A 21132-nucleotide genomic window follows, 5' to 3' on the forward strand; every position below is an offset into this window, starting at 1 on the left:
TTGGTCTTCTAGTGACGTACAACTTTTTTTTTTAAGAGTGAAATGTAGCGCTACTTGTATTGAAATTTTTTGAAAAAGGTATATTTCCAGAGTGCCTAAAGACAACCATTATTATTCCTCTTCATAAGGGTGGTGAAAAATCGAGTGTCTGCAACTATAGACCTATTGCCTTACTACCGGTCCTATCCAAAATTATTGAGAGACTTATGCCCTTTCTCTTAAAAACAACATTGTATCACAAAGTCAGTTCGGATTTTTATCTAATAAATGTACCAGTGATGCTATGTTTTCTGTACTACATGAGGTCTATCAAGCACTAAACAATATAGGCCAGCGGTTTACCCCTCAAAAGACGCTTAGAAACAGAATATACCGACTAAAATTCTTTTTGCATTTCTAATGCACCAAACCTTTTTTATTCGATTCTATATATTTTTCCAAGATGAAATGTATTTTTTTTTAATTTTTACAAGTGGGCCGGCAATTGTTATTAACAAATAACTTATACAAAAAAGCAATTTCACCGAATTGCTTCGGAATAAATTTGTTTAGGTGTATCTCATCAAAATAAACACTTTTTCTCTCTTAATAATTTTTCAAAAAATGCTTCCTTTTCGAGTTATTTGCATTTTTTTGTTGAAAAAATGCCTTAATTAGTGATTTTTGGGATTTTTTTTCTAAAAAACTACTAAATGAATTGCAATTCTACAAATAGCTTTATAATCTTTAAACCGTCGAGTACAAGTTAGAATATTTTGACAAGGATAATTTTTTTCTATCTTGCTAAAAACGTGGACCCAAATATTTCGAGCAGTCTATCGCTAAGTGTGTACAGCGGTTGCGGCGATAGAGGCGTGCGGCGCGTAGAAGTATTTGGTTAAATTTAAAAAATTAATTCAATACAAATATTACGTGCAATTTATTAAAAAAAAAGATATTTCTAATTATTTTTATATAGACATATTACAATTAAAACAATTAAAATTAATTTTTTACAATGCTATAGTAATGTAATTTTTTTAGGCATATTCGAAATATTTGGGTCCACGTTTTTAGCGAGATAGAAACCATTTATCCTTGTCAAAATATTCTAACTTGTACTCGACGGTTTAGAGATTATAAAGCTATTTGTAAAATTGCAATTCATTTAGTAGTTTTTTAGAAAAAAAATCCCAAAAATCACTAATTAAGGCATTTTTTCAACAAAAAAATGCAAATAACTCGAAAAGGAAGCATTTTTCTAAAAATTATCAAGAGAGAAAAATTGTTTATTTTGATGAGATACACCTAAAAAAATTGATTCTGAAACAATTCGGTGAAATTGCTTTTTTGTATAAGTTATTTGTTAATAACAATTGCCGGCCCACTTGTAAAAATTAAAAAAAAATACATTTCATCTTGGAAAAATATATAGAATCGAATAAAAAAGGTTTGGTGCATTAGAAATGCAAAAAGAATTTTAGTCGGTTTATGCTCTGCTTATAGGGGTAAACCGCTCGCCTAATAATCTTTACACTGCCACTGTTTTTTGTGACTATGCCAAAGCTTTTGATTGTGTAAATCACGACATTTTGATAAAACACTAAATTTCTACGGAATTCGAGGTATTTCTTTGAATTTGTTCCAACCTGACTTGAGGAATAGGAAACAACTAGTTAGGTCAAATGATACTGACTCTAGTCACAAAAGCTTTGTATGTGAAGTACCACAAGGTTCAGTACTGGGTCAACTACTTTTCTTTATCTTTATAAATGACATCACTAACTTAAAATGATGGAATTTTTTTTTCTTTTTGCTGATGACACCAGTATCACCTGGAGAAACTTTAATATTGCAACTCTTCATACAACTATAAATTCTAATGTACTTAAAATAAAAACCTAGTCCGACTCTAATGTACTCTCTTTTAACGTGGATAAGAGAGTAGCAGTATCCTATAAAGGAGCTCTTCAACCCTTGCTTCTTAATAATAACCAGATCATTATCGTTGATTCTGTAAATTTTCTTAGTATTTATATAGACAGCAACCTTTAATGGTCTCTTCATATCGATTTGTTAAGTAAGAAATTAGCCTCAGCCTGCTATGCAATAAGACCTGTTTCGAAAGAAATAAATTTAGCATCTTCCAAAATAACATACTTTTCTTTGTTCGAGTCTCATCTTCGATATGGCTTTCCTTTTTAGGGTTCTAGTACAGCTGCCCAACGTGATGTTATTTTTAAATTACAAAAAAGAGGTATCTTTTTGGCCTCAGTACAATAACACATTGCAAAAGCTACTTAAAAAATCACGGGATTTTAACTCTTCCCTCTCTATATATTCTAGAAACTGTTTCCTTAATTCGTAAACACCTACATGTTTTTCCAGCAAGGTCTAGTCATGACTACTCCACTAGAAATTCAAGCTTTGGTGTATATTGACCGATCCCATCCACTGAGTTAGTAAAGAAATCTATATTATATTCGACAAAAAAACTATACAACCATCTCCCTTTGCAACTTAAATCTACAAGTTCTTTCATTAAGTTCCGTAAATTGACAAAAGCCTATCTATCTGAAAGACCTTATTATTCAGTGGAAGAGTTTCTCAACGAATACTTAAGGAAGTACAGTTCGTTTAGGTACAAGTAACTAAAGTATTTTTATATATATTTGGGTATCACATGCAGCAGCTTAAACTTATTCGTAAACTAGTTCGTAAGGTTTTATTATGCAATTTGCAATATAGTGAAATTTTGCAATGGATTGTATATTTTATTACGTTTTATTCTGTGATATTGACGATTTCTGTAATTTTATTTACAAAACTTTATAGTAAGAAGTATTACAAAAAACTATATTTATATTTAGTTGACATGATGCTTTACAATGCTTTCATATTATGCAAAAAAAGTGGTGGAAGTATGACACATGAACTTTTTATTATCGAATTTGCAGAACAAATTATAGAACCCCATTATGTAAATCAGAGCAGTGGTTCCAAGAGGGGACGTCAAAGCACAAAGGAGACATCGTTACGATTTTATGGTCGTCACTTTCCCGAGTACATTCCCTCCACGGCTAGTAAACAGGCACCTACCAGAAGATGTAGAATTTGTTGCTCAAAGAAAGACGAGTCTGGAAAATCGCTTAGACGCGAGACCAGGATATATTGCCCTGAATGCAATGTGGCCGTTTGTGCCATTCCCTGTTTTCGGATTTACCACACTGAAAAATACTTATAATTTTTTTTTGCAAGTTTTATTTTTAAAAAAATAAGTCTATACATTACACAGCATTTGTGATTTTTATTTTAAAATTATATATTTTTTCTCTTTTTGATTAATACCACTGAAGCTTTGTTTCAAAGTATTTTTTTACTATATTTTTATTATTATAACTATAACTAAAAAAAATATTCAAAATGGCCATCACTTGCATAAATGCAGCACCGAAGTCTGTTAGGCCATTCATCGATCGCTGTAATGGCTGGATGACAGCATTTAGGAAAACTGTCGGCAGCTTCTACCACGCCTGCTTCAAGGACTGTACATTAAGGTGACATCTTGTATGGACTATGCCATCTAAAACTGATCACAATTTGTAGTCAAGTGGTTTAAAGTCTCGCCGGTGTTTTAACGCCCTTTTCACAAAAATGTAAAGAAGTGACGCTATTATAGGACACTCCCCACCAAACCGTCACTGAGACAGGCTTATTCTCCTTCTAAAGAAGTGTTATATTCAGTCTTACTGACAGAGCAATTAACCTATCTAGCCCACAGTACATAGCTTGAATTTTACAAATATTTTTTTTATATTTACAAGATAGTTTTCTTTCTTCACACTTTAATTCTAACTTTATCTAACACAAACTATATTATTTTAGATCTAATACACTTCAATATGGCTACTAAAAATCCAAAAATAATTCTGGACCATCATGACTATATTGTCAAAAGAAAAGAAGTTAACAAGACGATATGGATGTGTTCAAAGTATTTTAATGTTATCCCCAATAAAAGTCGTTGTAAATCAAAATTGATTACTAGTGGCAGGACTGTACATGTAAGTGGTGAACACAACCACGAACCTCCAGAAAGTAGAGACTATGGCAATATGCTGTCACAAAGGGTTCAAATTTTTAGAAAATAAAATTTTGATTTTTTACAAAATTAGCATTCTCCGTGAGTAGCATAAAAGTGTTGTAGTAATTTTTAATTATTAAATTTAACTTCATATTTTTTTCATATATTTGATATTAAAGCTTACTTACTTTACGTGTCCAATTCAAACAATTAAATCTTGTCCATCCAGATATATATTAATTTAAGAAATTTAATCAATACATCAACAACATACGATATGCTGATGATGGTGTCTTAATTTGTGACAACATAGTCGATCTTCAACAACTTATCACTATAATCGGAGAATACAGTAAGCGAATGGGATTAGAGATTAATACCAAAAAAACCAAATTTATGATCATCTCCAGAAACTTGGATGCACTCGAAAACTCCACCATAACACTCAATACTAAGTCCATTGAAAGAGTGAGTAAATTTAAATACCTGGGATCGTGGCTTTTTGAAGAATGGGCATCGGACAGGGAAGTAAAATGTCGCATTCAGCAAGCTCGACAAGCTTTCGTAAAATTCAAGAAGGTACTGACTTGATACTCGATCTTCAACTGAGACTAAGGTTTACTAAGTGCTACGTGTGGTCAGTGCTGCTATATGGCGTAGAGGGCTGGACACTCAAAACGAGGGATATAAACAGATTAGAAGCTTTCGAAATGTGGCTCTATCGCTGTATCCTAAAAATACCATGGACAGCGAAAATCACAAATATAGATGTCCTTAAAAGAATAAACCAAGAACGCCAACTTTTCGAAACCATCAAGAAAAGGAAAACAGCGTATCTAGGTCACATCATGCGAAATGAAAAATACCAGTTCCTCCAACTTATAATCGAGGGTAAAATTGAAGGCAAGAGAGGAATGGGACGCAAGAAAATGTCCTGGCTCCGAAACATAAGGCAATGGACAGGGATTAACGACATACAATCTCTGATACATATTGCAAGAAATAGAGAATTAATGGAAAATGTGATCGCTTACATCCATTAGTGGATTTGCATCTGAATAAGAAGAAGAAGAAATTTAAAAAAATTATTCTACTGAGTTGTTCGTCAAAAAAATACGGGCCGATAACGTACTCGCCCATAATGCCGCCCCAAACGTTAACACTCAATCGATGTTGGCGATCAACAGTACGAAATAAATGTTTGTTTACTGTATCATAATAATGAAAATTATGTCTGTTTACTAGACCAATATTGTGAAAAGTAGATTCGTCTGTAAATATTGTATTTTTAAAACAATCCGAATCTTCTTGTAACTTTATCTAAAATTCATACACACAAATTTAAACGTTTATTACAATCCTGTTCTGTTAAATGCTGGAGTAGTTGAATGTGATACGGATGAAAGAGGTTTATCTTAAGTATTCTACATACACTCGTTTGACTGATCTCTAATTCTCCAGAAATTTTTCTAGTACTTGTATTTGGGTTTTTCGTAACAGAAAGCAGGATATCAAGTTCGTTGACGTTGTCACCACTAACTGGTTTATTTTTATTTACATTTTCGTATGCAACATTACCAATAGCACGGAATCTATTGAGCAACCTCTCATAAATTTCCTTTTTTTGGGTGTTAACAGGATACTTTTGAATGTAAACTTTAGGAGTAGAGACAATTTTCCAAACATTTCCCAATGTAAAGTAGCTTTGTTTTTAGGAATAATTAAATTTAAAGATAATATACGAATATTTATATTTTTGACAATTACCAGACCGTAATGTCATGCAATGACATTGACTAACGTGAAATCTTTTGTTTTAGTTCGATTTACCGATTAAAAACTTAAATAATTGTAAATTACGTAAAAATTATGACACCCAGATATAGGACATTCCTATACAATTCTATTATAATTAATTAATATACATGGTGTTCCATTTAAAATAAGCCTCACATTACCCATTGAATAATCCTATAATGAATCTGTAAATTTTGAACACTCTGTAAAGCGATGTTTAATATTTAATCATGGAATATATTTAACGAATATGCAACTATTTAGGTGTAAGAGTAAATTTGTTATAATTGCTTAAATAAGTTGAGAATGAGTCTTGTTTTAAAACTTTACATTTTAAGAAATGTCATCATAACTACAACACTCTATACTTAGATATAGGGAATCGTTATGAAACTTTAACTTATTTTTTGCCGACAAATAGAAGGAATAACATTACAAACTATTAATGTAATAAAAATTTTAAATCTCTTACCTTTACGCTGTAATAATCTTCCGTCCCGTTAGTGGTGACTAACCCTCTATATATAGGTATATATATATATATATATATATATATATATATATATATATATATATATATAAATATATATAAATATATATATATATATATATATATATATATATAAATATATATATATATATATATATATATATAAATATATATATATATATATATATATATATAAATATATATATATATATATATATATATAAATATATATATATATATATATATATATATATAAATATATATATATATATATATATATATATATACATATATACCTCCTACTACTACTGGTTATACGTGATCTTTAGATGTGACCCCTGTATATAGAACATTTCTTGAGAATTCTCTCAATATAAGATGCTACATTATACGGAGTGTTTTAAAATATATGACCAATTTTATTTTAAAATAGTGTCCGATTTGACACCCTGTATCTTCAACAATAATAACAGTTTGTTTAGTAAAAATAGACGGAATAATTAAAATTAATATGCAGGGTGATTCAAAACGTGAACTTAAAAAATTCTCATTTTTTTTAAATGGATCACCCTATATTCGCTCCGTGCGTGATTGACGCGACATCTACCGCCTTCGTCTGACAGTTTTGGACCTCCCAATTTGAGGTTAAACATAAAATATGTTAAATAGATACGAAATTGACAAGTATTAATAATTAGTTTTTTAATTATATTTTTTCAGTTTATGTACAAAATAAATTTAGTATTAAAAACTGGGTTTCTAAAAATTCATTAACTTTATCTTTTCAACCCCAAACGGAAAAGAAAGGGAAAAATCTAGTACTGGCAAATCAAGTTTCTGCATGTGGATGAGCATGTAATTAAAAACAATAATAGTAAAAATTATGATATAAAAGCTAAAGTCATCAGGCAGGCTGCAGTTAGTTTAGCCTTATTTTTTTTAATTTTTTAATTTCAATTGCATAAAAATGAAATTATGTGATATTTACTTTTTCATATTAATAGCACGAATCCATATTTTTCTTTTCTCTAATTTATATGTAATCTTTGGAAACCTATAAAAACTACACTCAATATTTTTGCTATTATTAGCACAATTAAGTACGCAACATGTATTTGCATCCATTTATGATAAAATTTATGCGTAAAAAGATCCAAAAGGTCCAATTTTGTCATATTTCGCCGCTACGCACGCTGGCATCGTTTCAAGGTACCCGTACCATGGTCACGCACGGAGCGAATACACATAGTTTCAAAAGTTATGCATCACCTTTCGTATTCACGATTTTTACACTTTTATAAATTTGTGTATAAACTTGTGTGTGCTGGTAAATATTGTTTCAGATTATAATGTAGTCTGAGAAGAATTGGAACTCGATTGATACTCGATATAGCTTTATTGTTCTTTACACTTGTAGCGTCAATGATTGAGTGAGAGCCCGTTAGGGCAACTGTCATACACTTTGCCTTATGGCGACGTAGCAGTACCATGTTGTCAGGTGCATTACAAATTAAAAGTAAAAATATACGAACATAAAGTCCGTGTCAGATGGTCAAATATTTGATCAAACTAGTTTGACCAAACCAAAAAATTGGCAACATATGTCACATCCTGAGTTTGATCAAATCCTCTAAAAATAGAGGATCTTCTATTTGTCAAGGTTCAGTTTGATCAAACTTTAATTTTGATTGGTCGAAAAATATTTAAGACAAATGAAAATCAGCAGTTAGACATAACGTGAACTAATTTATTTTCTTTTTTTCTTTGATTGATAATTTGTGGTTTATTTGTCTTCCAATTTTGTTATAAAATAAAATTTTAAAATATCTTGGAGACTGGAATAAGTTTCTACATAATTGATTTATATCGAGAAAGAAGTTGTTTGTATAATGTCGAGCATCCACATTATTATAAAAAAAATCCTTTCAGTCTTTTTATTTTTATTGTGGATAAAAACAAATTGAATCGTAATTAAAGCACAAGCAACTAATAAATATGCAAAAAGACGATTAATTTCATTAACATACGTCAATTTGATCAAATTTGAATGATTGTGTGACAGGTAGGATTTTAAAATTTGAACAAACTGTAATTATGACGTCATTCCGTCAGTTTACTCAAACTAGTTTGATAAAATATTTGACCGTCTGACACAGACTTAACTCCCCCTTTGAAGGGACTTCAGAGTAACCTACAAAGTTTAATGAAAAAAAAATACACAATAGTAATATAAAATTAAGACCACCATTAAGGTGAAGACCATCAAAATAAACCGCCTAAGGTGGGTGGGCCACGTTATGCGGATGGATGAGAGTGATCCCACTAAAATAACTATGCTAAACAGGCCGGTCGGAAGAAGAAGAAGGGGGCGACCTAAACTCAGATATCTGGACGATGTACAGGAAGATCTGAGGGGGATTGGAGTGAGGGGCTGGAGAAGACAGACACTCGATAGGGAAGGATGGAAGAATGTTTTGAAACAGGCCAAGGCTCACGAAGGGCTGTAGCGCTAACTGATGATGAATATAAAATTAAAATGGAATTGCCTTTAATGGAATTTAACACTAAAATAAATTTTTTAATTCACTGTGACTTCTTCTATAGGCAAAAGACACAAGTGTCTGACAGGATAGATCCCAACTTTTAAAAATGTTTTCACTTCTGCCACTCGCGAAACTCAATCCTTTCAAGGGAACAAACGTAGAATTCTTCCCATTGGCCACCTGCCTGGAGGTTGTTGATGATTCTTGATTAATACTAGTGTACCAACAGCAATCGGAATAGCCTGGTTTTTCCATTTATATTGGAAACGCAGTTGAAAAATGTATTCTTTTGTGAAACGTATCCAAAAATGTTGGTATAATTGTTGAACAGATTGTCGTCTAGACAACCTGGTTGGCGGAACTTCTGATACGTCAGGTTCAGGAAGTATTGTAATTGGACGATCAATTAAAAAATGTGATGGGGTAATGGGTTCTAGGTCATTATGATCATTTGATAAGGAATACAGAGGTCTAGAATTTAAGATTCCCTCCATTTGAATAAGAAGCGTATTAAAGTTTTTATAAATTAAAATTCTATTTAAATTGTTCGCTTTAAAAAATGTTTTGTGTTTTTTACTGCTGCCTTCCATAGACCACCAAAGTTGGGCGAATATGGGGGTATAAAATGCCAATGAATATTGTCTTTTGACGCATATTGAGTAATAACATTTTCATTTTTTAACAAGAATTTTCCAAATTCTTTTAATTCATTTCTCGCTCCAACAAATGTGCTACCGTTATCTGAATAGACATCTGAAGGTACTCCTCTTCGAGAAGTAAATCGTTTGAAACAAGATAAGAAACATTCTGTTGTTAAATTTGAATAAGTTGTGAATAGAGGGAATTGATTCATAATTTTTGAAGTCAGTACCTTGTTAACCTTCTTTAACTCTGGCAATTCTATAACTTGATCAGAGTTTGAATTGACCAAGTGATCAATAGATTAATATAAAAAATCTGGTCTCATCCACCATAAGTTCATATTGATGAGAAGTTCTAGCACTATTTCTCGAGAAGCCAAATCAGCTGGATGCTCTTTAGTGCTAACATAAGACCACATAGAATTACTTGTAAGATTCTGAATCTAAGCTACACGATTTGAAACAAAGGTTTGTAACTGACATAAGACTATTTGGGAGTCAGACCACATATACACAGGTACGGTGGATGAGATTGCATTAATTGTTTGGTTTGTTAATTGAGCTCCAAGAAGAGCTGCACAAAGCTCTAGTCTTGGTATTGTTACTGACTTTAGGGGTGAAACTTTAGTTTTTGAACAAAGTAGTCTCACTGTATATGTTCCATCTGAATTGATGCTGCGCATATAAAAACAACTAGTATATGCTCGTAATGAATCGCTCGTAACCAATCACAGAAACAATGAATATCTACTAACTTGTGACTTGTACCTATTACAATTCTTGGAATTTTAAGTATATTTAATTGTGACAATTGGATGTAAAATTGAAACCATTTGATATGTACATTTTCAGGAACTGGGTCATCCCGGGATAGTTTAATTGACCATAAATGTTGAAGAAGAATTTTTGAAATGATTATTACAGGACTAAGAAGACCCAATGGATCATATATTTGGGCAATAATAGAAAGTATTTGTCGTTTAGTAACTTTTACGTTTAACGTTTAACCACTTTTAGCTAATGGAACGGTGGTGATATTATATCTTAAAATATCTTGTTTGCTGTCCCATTGAATACCTAAAGTTTTGAAACCTTCGGATTCTCCAATATCTAAAACTTTATTAGGAATATCAGTTAATTCAACTTTCTCTAAAACAGCATAATTGTTTGAAACCCATTTTCTAAGTATAAAATTGGCAGATTTTAAAATGGATGAAATGTCATTACAACGTGTTTGTAACTCTTCAATATTATTAGATCCCGTCAAAAGGTCATCTACATAAAAATCATTGTGAATAGTTTTAGATGCAATTGGAAATATACTTTTATACTCTGTAGCTACTTGATTGAGACATTTTATTGGTACATAGGGTGCAGATTTTGTACCATATCATTGATTATAAACCACACATATGGGTGTGGTTTATAATCAATGACCATATGTAACGGTATTGAGTTGATAAGAGGATAAATCGTCCTCAGGTTTGTTTCTCCAGATTATGCACAGCAATGGTCTGTGATTACTGTGCATTAGAATCTGTCTCTACATTTTAGATACATCTGCAGAAACAACATATTTGTATAATCTGAATCTAAGTATAATATCAAAAATATTACTTAAGACCTTTGGTCCTATGTATTGCAAATCATTTAGAGACCACCCAGAACCACTCTTATTTTTGATGTTATACTTGTTCCTTCAAAACAGCATCACGTGGTGAATATTAGTGTGAGCTTGTCAAATTATGTACTGAAATTTTAGTCATATGACCTAATTGTATGTATTCTTGAATAAATTGTTTGTATAAATTATAAAATACAGTGTTTGATTTAAAACGTTTTTCTAAAGACAAGAAACGTTGAATTGCGTTCTCCTTAGAGTCACCTAATAGTGTAGTAGATGGTTTTAATGGAAATTTTACTATTAAATTTTCCATTTTCATGGCGAGAAGTATCGTTGTCAAATAACTCTTTCCAATGCAGTTCATCGGTTGACATTTTAATAGAATTATCTAACACATTAAGTTCCCAAAATTTTTGAAGTTATACTTCTATACGCGCGTTCGACGTTCGAAATTTGTACGGGAGTGAATTGGCAAAACCATTACATATGTAAGATATAGGTAAGAGAGAGACAGAAGATATATTTTCTCTTTATTTCTCTCTCGAGAATAAAAATGTTTCTTTTGTAAATATATTTAATATTTATTACTGTTATTATTATTTTATATTAATTCGGTAGATATATACATTTGGCCAAAGTCTTTTGCAAATAAATATTCTTCCTGCAACTTCTATGATTCGTAATAACCTTTCCATTTTTGGAATACAATAAATAAATAAACACAAACACAAAATACAACCAAAAAACTGACATAATGTTCTTGACAAATAATGACATTGATTAGCCACCTTATTAGTTAAAGTTTCTGGTCGAATGAGTTGAGGCGCGGTATTTAGAACCAGAAGTTACGAGTTCGATCCCAATGTGGGAATATATTTTTTTAATTATTATGTTCTGATTTTTGTCACTTTGGTTTTAAAAATCAAAGAATGGAGAAATCATAATATATTTTTTAATATTGTTTCGCTAATTTTATACATTATTTAATTTTCCAAACTATTTTATTTGTCATTGAATATTTAGTACATATAGAAGTCATGGGCGTAGACATGAAAGGGACAAATATAATGATTGTTATTTTAAATTTCTTTTATGTATATGTTTATATGCATGACATAAATTTCAAAAAAGGTCGATTTTATTGTTAAATTATGATTTTTGGCATATATATGATACTAGTGACGTTATCCATCTGGGAAGAAATGAGTTATTCTTTCACCGAGAGTTAATTTAATAAGATTTTCACAATTTAGTGGGGATTTTGAAACGGTGCCACAAAGAATAAAAAAATCCAGGGACATAATGATTTATACAAGTGCTTTCAAATAATGTATTAATTTCTCCATGGTCCTATTTAAAAGTATCTTAAAAATGGAGCCAAGACGCTATTAATAAAACTGAGGCTTAGTTCAGTTACCTAAAAATTTAGTAATTCAAGGTTCAGAAAAGAGTTGTTTGGGTGGGACTTATTTCGTTTTTGATTGTACTTCTATACGCGCGTTCGACGTTAGAAATTTGTATGGGAGTGAATCGGCAAAACCATTACATATGTAAGATATAGGTAAGAGAGAGACAGAAGATTTATTTTCTCTCTCTTTCTCTCTCGAGAATAAAAATGTTCTTTTTGTAAATATATTTAATATTTATTAATATTATTATTATTTTTTTATTAATAATATTATCATGGTAAATTAAACATATGCGTAAGTAAGTTGTGCATATTGTCATTTGTAAATACTTATGAATGTTGCATTTTAATTTGTATTGTATTATTATATTGAATAATGTTGCAGTGTATTGTATTGTATATTTATATTAATAACAAAATAAACAAATAATTTTACTGCAGAGTATGTGTAAAAAAATTTTTTGCATTCAACTCCTTTAATACATATATGAAAATAAAAATATACATTTTCATCAAAATATTGATTCAATCCTTCATTTACTATACTCCTATTACAGGTAAATGTTGTTTATATACAGCAAACAATGCACCATATACCTATATACCTAATTCTGTTTCTCTTTCTGCTCTCTCTTACATATAGCATTACATATGTATTGATTGTGCAGATTGACTCCCATATAAATTTGTAACGGCGAACGCATGTATAGAAGTATAACTTCTAACGGCAGTCCCACTGGACTGCCACACTCGTTTTTTTTAATTGATGATCTTCCGGTATAACAACATTTTTTGAAAAATTGCAAATAGGATAATTAATTGAATTTGGTATTTTGGCAAATTGGTTTATTTTTTCCTATAGTAATTTTTCCATCCAAGATTAAGTCCCAAATTAGTGTATGAGCATATTAATGCCATGAGGTGAGTAAAATTGTGGATCTGAGAGTTTAATATTGTCTGGAATTTTATTATTTGTTACATTAACCTTTTTTGAAGGAATAGATGATGAAATGATAGGGGTTACATAGCAACACACATTACATTTATATCTACTGACATTGGAAAATATGGTTAATGAAATCTTTTTTGTCAATGTAAACATTACTTGATTTATGCCAATAATTGATAAATTTGCAGAAGATAATGGCACACCTTTTTTTCTTACAGAATGCTTCTGTTACTAGATTTGATTGTGCTCCAGGGTCCAATAAGGCTCTACCTACTTGAAAATTACCACCACTGTCTTTAACCTTGAATGTTACTGTGGATAATAGAATTAATGCATTTATTATACCTTTTTCGGTATTTATATAACTTTAATTTGCTTAAAATAGCATAGTAGACTGCTGACTTGTTTGATTACTCGTATTATTGTAACTACTACTTGTACTTGGTTGACTACTTAAATTATTGAATACTAAAAGTTCATTTGAATTGTTATTTTGTTGATATCTAACATCATTATGAATTATCGTCCACACTTTTTACAGGATCCTAAATTGCAAGTATTTTGAAAATGTCCAACGCGTAAACAAAGTTTTAACAGGTTTATTTTTCCCATCGTTCATTGACATTTAGTTGCATTAAAATTTTGACATGAATAAATAGAGTGTTCACTGTTACAAAAATTGCATTTGAACTTATTAATAGCCAAAGTGACATGAGAACGCATTTGTGCATCTTTTGCTTTATAGAATTGATTGGATGCTTTAGAAAATTGAGTAAATTGATTGACTAGAGGTTTCACATTCACTTCTTGTTGTGACTGCAAAATACTGTCTCTCTTTCAAAAAATCTAGAAATTCATTTAATGTATTAAGCTCTGCTTTTGTATGAAATTTTTTCCATTTATCTTTTTATCTAATTTATGATAAATTATATGAATAATTGTCATATCCCAAAGTGACTCTTTTGTTATTTGCATGCTTTCAAGAGCGAATTCGTGTTTGGTGATAGTCAACAACAACTGTACAACGAGCACATGGCTGACCTATACTTACTTTTGCTGGTGACAATGTTATGTTTTGGACATGTATTATGTCAGGTGGACGGAGGGAATTGGTGGTTTTTGACGGAACTCGAACAGGACAAAGATACATCACACGGATTTTAGAACCTCATGCGAGATTATGGCAAGGAGCTGTAGGGGAAAATTTTTTATTTATGGATGCTAACGCCCGTCCACATAGGACTCAAGCGGTTAATGACTATCTTCAGACAGAAGGTATTCGCTGTTTAAAGTGGCCGCGATAGCTCCAGACTTAAAACCCATTAAACATGGGTGGGATGTGCTTTCCAGAGCTGTTCGTGCCCAAAGGAATACTCCTAGAACTTATAATCTTCTTCTTCTTCTTCGCGCGACTAGGATTACTCCTGTTTGTCTGCCTCTTATTCTGTTTCAGTCGTGGTTGACTGTACATTATCTTTCCACCTCATTGGCGGCCTTCCAACGGGTCTTCTGCTATACGGCTTGTTGTTTTTACAGATGTTCGCTAATCTATCTGGTCCCATTCGGTTTACATGTTCGTTCCAGTGTTTTTTTCTTGTTTTTATCCACCTGTTAATATTTTGAATTTTGCATTGTTCGCGTATACTTCTGTTGGTTTGTCTGTCTCTTAATGATATGCCCGCTATTGATCTTAATACTTTCATTTCGATATTGTTGATTTGTTGTTTCGTCTTTCTTGTATCGGTCCTTGTCTCCGCTGCATATGTTAGGATTGGTCTTACTGTTGTCTTGTACACCCCAGAAGGCTTACTAAGGCGGACTGGAAATTAGCTACCGACATCACGAGACCGGAAAAAGTCAGGTGGGCCATCAATAAATTCCAGCCATACAAATCACCTGGAATGGACGGGATTTATCCAGCCTTGCTACAGAAGGGACAGGATGTGATCATCCCGCATCTAACAAAGATCTTCAAAGCTAGTTTGGCATGGAGATATATTCCAACCGCATGGCGAAGGGTGAAAGTAACATATATCCCCAAGGTTGGTAGGGTAATGGACCAGACCCCCAAGTCATACAGACCAATAAGTCTATCCTCTTTCCTAGCAAAAACGCTGGAAAGATTGATAGACAGGTATATTAGGGACGACGTGCTGATAGAGAATCCACTTAGCGATCGCCAATATGCATACCAGCCAGGAAAGTCAACTGACTTGACGCTGGAGTGTTTAATAACGTCTCCTTCGAGTCTGTAACGGAAGCGCTTAAAAGAAGAGGAGTTCCTGCCTTCATATGCGAGTGGACAAAGGCGACCTTAACAAACAGGATCATTGTGCCCTCGTTAGGTGAAGCCACTATTGAAGCGAAGGCAGGAAGCGGCTGCCCACAAGGAGGAGTTTTATCCCCATTACTGTGGGCTACGCTTATGGACGACCTACTTAATACACTGTCCAGGGAGGGTTTTTACTGTCTGGGTTATGCGGACGATTTGGTAATTGTAGTCCGAGGACGCTTTACCAAAATAATTTCGGAGAGACTTCAAGTCGCTCTGAGGATGGTGGACAGCTGGTGTGAGGAAGAAGGCCTGAAGGTTAACCCTAAAAAAACATCTGTTGTTCCCTTCACCAGAAAAAGAGCATTGCAAGGCTTACAGCCACTAGTGCTCAAGGGAGTAGAAATCCCATTCATAAGTCAGGCCAAGTACTTAGGTGTAATATTCGACCAGAGGCTGACATGGAATGCACACATTCAGAAAGTCACACAGAAGGCCACTATGGCCCTGAACACATGTAGACGAATGTGTGGTAAGAATTGGGGGTTAAATCCTAAAATGAACCTCTGGTTATACACAAGGGTTATAAGGCCCATGATAACATATGGTTCAGTGGCGTTGTGGAACAAAACGCAACAGTCCGGGGCGATTCGATTGCTCAGTAGCACACAAAGGCTTGCATGCTTGAGTGTTACAGGAGCCATGAGAACAGCCCCAACGGACGCGCTAGAAGTTCTGCTAAACCTACCACCTCTGCATATATACATACAGAGTGAAGCCAGATCAACAGTACATCGGTTGATCCAAGGCCAAGCTCCAATAAGTATGATGCAGGGAGCTGATAACTTAAGGCTCTACCAGGACATAAAGGCAGACCCCGTTCTAGGAATGCCTGTAGACCGAATGGTTACGAGGTATAGTTTTAACAAAAATTTTCAAATTACAATACCAAAAAGAGAGGACTGGGAAACTGGTCCGCCGCTAACAGCAAACTCAATATGGTATACGGACGGCTCCAAAACTGATACAGGTACGGGGGCTGGAATATATGGCATAAAACCAAGGACGGAAGTCCGGGTATATCTAGGAACATACGCGACCGTATTTCAAGCCAAATTAGCTGCTATACACAGGTGCGCTATGGAACTAATCGGCCGAAATGTAGATAACGACTTCATCGTTATCTATTCGGATAGTCAAGCGGCTCTAAAGGCTCTCAGTTCGGTACAGGTCGATTCATGGCTGGTATGGAACTGTTTGGATGTCCTCTCTCAGGTGGGAAGTCAAAACAGGTTGACACTTGCCTGGGTGCCGGGACATAAGGGTCATCGTGGCAACGAGAAGGCCGATGAATTGGCCTGAGAAGGCGCATCTACGCCACTGGTTGGTCCGGAACCCTTCTTTGGAATCGCAAATACGATAAAAAGGGCAGCCATACACAAATGGGTGCAACAGAAGTCTGTTGAGTGGTGGAACAACTCACCAGGACAGAGGCAGGCCAAACAGTTCATCAAAGGACATTCGGCTAAATTTACAGCAGACTTACTTTCGCACAGACGCAGGACTGTCAGAATGATAGTGGGTCTGCTCACTGGGCACTGTAGACTCAATAAACACTTGAGTCTCATAGGCCTGACAGAAGAGGACACCTGTTGTTTCTGTCTGGAAGAAGAGGAAACCGCTCTACACGTTCTGTGCCATTGCGAAGGTCTCGCACGAATGCGGTTTCTAGAACTCGGAGAGGAAAAACCGGAAGCACCAGGCTACATGAAAAGGCCACTATCAAGGCTGTTGAGTCTCATTAAGAGGACCAAGCTAGATGAAGTGCTTTAAAATAAGGGGGAAACACAATAGATCTGCAAAGGTCGCAGTGTATCAGGCTCTATTGGTCGCCCAATTTTCTACATTCTACATTCTACTGTTGTCTTGTATACTTTCATTTTGCTTTCCATGGTCAGATATTTGTTTCTCCATATGGTTTCTCGGAGGCAACCACTTACTCTTGCCGCTTTTGATGCTTGCCTTGTGGTCTCTGTTCTTATATCCCTGTCACTAGTGATCTCTATTCCTAGGTAATTGAATTTCATTACTTGTTCTACAATTTTGCCGTCTATTTCTAGTTTGCATCTACGCGGCTCTTTACTGATCACTATACATTTAGTTTTTTCTACTGATATTCTCATATTGAGTTTGTTTGCTGTGATATTGAAGGTGTGGAGCTGCCTTTGTAGGTTATCTTCGTTATCAGCAATTAGTACTGCATCATCGGCATAGCATAGTATCGTGATTTTATGCGCTCGCATGTGGTATCCGTGTCGTTTTCTTACTTCGTGAATTATTTGATTCATCGCCATATTGAATAACAATGGGCTGAGCGAGTCTCCTTGGCGGATTGCTCCTTTTAGTTCTATGCATTCTGTTTCCCCTGTTGGAATTATAACTCTGGTCTTGTTGTTCTTGTTAATTTCATTAATTGTCCTTATTATCTGATGGTCTATTTGTTCAGCTTGTAATAAATTTAAGATGTAATTTCGCTTCACCCTGTCAAAAGCACTTTTTAAATCTACAAAGCACATGTATGCTGGTTTTCCATATTCAATAGACTTCTCTATTATTTGTCTGATAATAAAAATTGCGTCTATTGTGATGCGGTTCTTTCGGAAGCCTTGTTGTTCATCTGTCATGTTCGCTTTTTCCTCGATTTTATCTTTTATGACTGCCGTTAACGATTTTAATGTACTATTCATCAGACTAATGCCTCCATAATTTTCAGGATTTCTCGAGTCTCCCTTTTTAAGTATCGGTAGCAGGAGACTTTCCTTCCATTCCGATGGTACTACGCCGGTATTTATTATATCGACGAATAATTTTAGGAGCCATTTGTGTAGTGTTGTTCCTCCATATTTTAGCAGTTCATTGTTTATCTTATCAGGACCAGGTGCTTTTCTGTTTTTTAATTTTTTTATTCGTTCTTGTAACTCTTCTTCTGATATTAGTACTCTATCGTTAATGATTATTTCTCTGTTCTCTTCTTCTCCTTCTCCATTTAATTTCGTGAAATGCTCAGTCCATTGTTCCTCGGTAATGTTATCTATGCGTACAAATTCATTCATTTCTGTTTTTTGTCTCCTTATCAGCTTCCACACCTTTTTCTGGGATCCATAGAGGTCGTATTCCATATCTTTGGTAAATTTCTCCCAGTGAACTCATCATGAACTTTTAATTGTCAGTAGAGAAGAATAGGAGAATCTGCCATGGGAAATGATTGTAAGCCTTGTTAGCAGTATTAGAGCTCACACCCAGGCTTGCTTCGATGCTCTTTTTGGAAATGGACGATATTAAAATTGTTAAATACATTGTATTTAGAAATATTTTTTTGGTTTTTAATATTTTATTTATTAAAAAAAAAAACGTATTTCTTTTAAAATAAAAAATATCTCGCAATGTTATAATATTTAAAAAAAAAATGGTATATAATAATAGTTTCTGAAGAGTTAATAATTAGCGAACATTTTGGGTGATGCATTACTTTTAAAACTAGATGTAATAAGAACTTTAATTTTGTTGTTTAAGTTTTGTTAACTACTTTCTATTACTAAATCTAACGTATATTGAGCTATTTAGCTTAAGTGTTTGTAGAATAATGTTGATTACTGTTGTATTTACTTATACAGGGCATCATGTATAAGTCATAAGTCATGTTTTAATTTGTACTGTATATAACTATCGTTGTTTTGTCTGCTTCATTGTGGCTAGTTATACATTAAAATCTGGTTATAGTCCAGGCGGGATCAGTTCTAAAACACCCTCATTAGGGTAAATCGTATACGATCCTATTTTTTGCGTTAATCGCTTCGAAATATTATTAGAAATAATATTTCCATAATGCGGACACTTCAATATATAAATCATATAGCTCCATGGTGGAGCAAAGGGCACTGTTTCAGTAGCAAAAGAAAGATTGATAGTAAGGTTGCAAGTCTCACGCATCCTTGCTTGAGTCCCGTCCAATTTTAGTCTCTTCTGTTCCTTGCAATATTATTTACTACGTTAGATATTAAATTGACGTTTGAATTCCTATTTTATCGTTCTCTTCCATGTGATTACCGATATTTTTTGTTTTCTTTTACCTACTAGGCTGTAGTGTAAAGATTGTCTGGTTATATTTGACTGGGATTTCCATTTATTGTAATTTCTAGTTTTTCCTTGTTCGTTATTCGCACAGTTCTTTGTTTGCGATGTTTTTTTTTTTTGGCTAGAATATTTTCAATATTATCCGTAGGCATCTGTTAAGAAAAGCTTCTATACTGGCGTTGTATTACTTTTTTATCTATAGTAAAATTCTGACACGAGGAGGAGGCGTTACGGGTCACGTCACAAAATAGCGGTTCTGGACATTCACTGTTCTCGATCAATTTGTTTCTAGTCATAATATATTTATTCTAACGAGAGTCAAATTAAAAACTGCATAAAAAATAACTAACAAATACAGACATTAAATGAGAAGTAAACAATTAAAAAATGTGTTTCAATAAAAGATTCAATTCGTAACAATTGTAAAAATTTAAAAGTCATAAACGTCATCCAATTAACAACAATATGTAATCATCTCTTTTAAATTTTTATAATTCTTGTTTTAAAATAAGTTCATATACCTAAATATAATTATTATTTTTGAACATCTTATTTAATTTATATAATAATTAAATTTACTGAATGATATATATGTATACTTTATCTAATTTACTTACCGTTGCACGTCATCCGCGTCATAGCCTGTGAGGTCACATGATACCAACACGAAATATTTAGGCGGTAGGTGTGTTCTTTTTAAAATCACTTTGCTGAGTACACTGGCATTACAGCCACTAGACATATTTTATTATATACGCGTAGAAATCATATTTAAAGATTTCTATTAATGTTAACTTAAAGAAATACACAACAATATGTTTATATTAATTTGTATAAATGCATTATAAAGCGTTTTTATGAAGAACATAATGTTCGGAACACACTGTAACTGTAATCGAACGAAGGTGATATTTTGACATAAATTGGTAACATTTATTTGACAGTTGCGGTGTTGACACTTTTTATTTTACATTTTACATAAAATAAAATAAATATCTATGTATTTCATTTTACATCTGTATACGACGCATACAAGCGGCTTAAATTGTTTTTAACAAGATTATTTTTTATTATTTACATTAAATATTCATTTGTTTTGTTGTATAATCCACTTTTGCAATAATTATGACCTATTTGATTTAAAATGGATTCAGGATTTTTTTATACTTTGGCAACTATGTCAACATCGATCTCTGTCAATGATAATGACG

The 21132-nt window shown here is 33.0% G+C and overlaps 1 protein-coding gene across 31 annotated transcripts in view; it reads left to right on the forward strand.

The window, feature by feature from the left end:
* LOC140445580 (uncharacterized) overlaps positions 1-21132 on the forward strand; it is a 538348-nt gene that overhangs the window by 228421 nt on the left and 288795 nt on the right. The window contains exon 5 of one of the 31 annotated variants that reach the window (XM_072537732.1): positions 3865-4145. The exons of the other annotated variants lie outside the window; for them this stretch is intronic. Within the exon in view, the coding sequence (XP_072393833.1) occupies positions 3865-4130 (266 nt within the window). The 3' untranslated portion in view covers positions 4131-4145. Of the gene's footprint in view, positions 1-3864; positions 4146-21132 lie in introns of those variants that run through there. 31 annotated transcript variants of the gene reach the window in all.

This window comes from Diabrotica undecimpunctata, chromosome 7 (genome assembly GCF_040954645.1).
Source record: "Diabrotica undecimpunctata isolate CICGRU chromosome 7, icDiaUnde3, whole genome shotgun sequence".
NCBI lineage: Eukaryota > Metazoa > Arthropoda > Insecta > Coleoptera > Chrysomelidae > Diabrotica > Diabrotica undecimpunctata.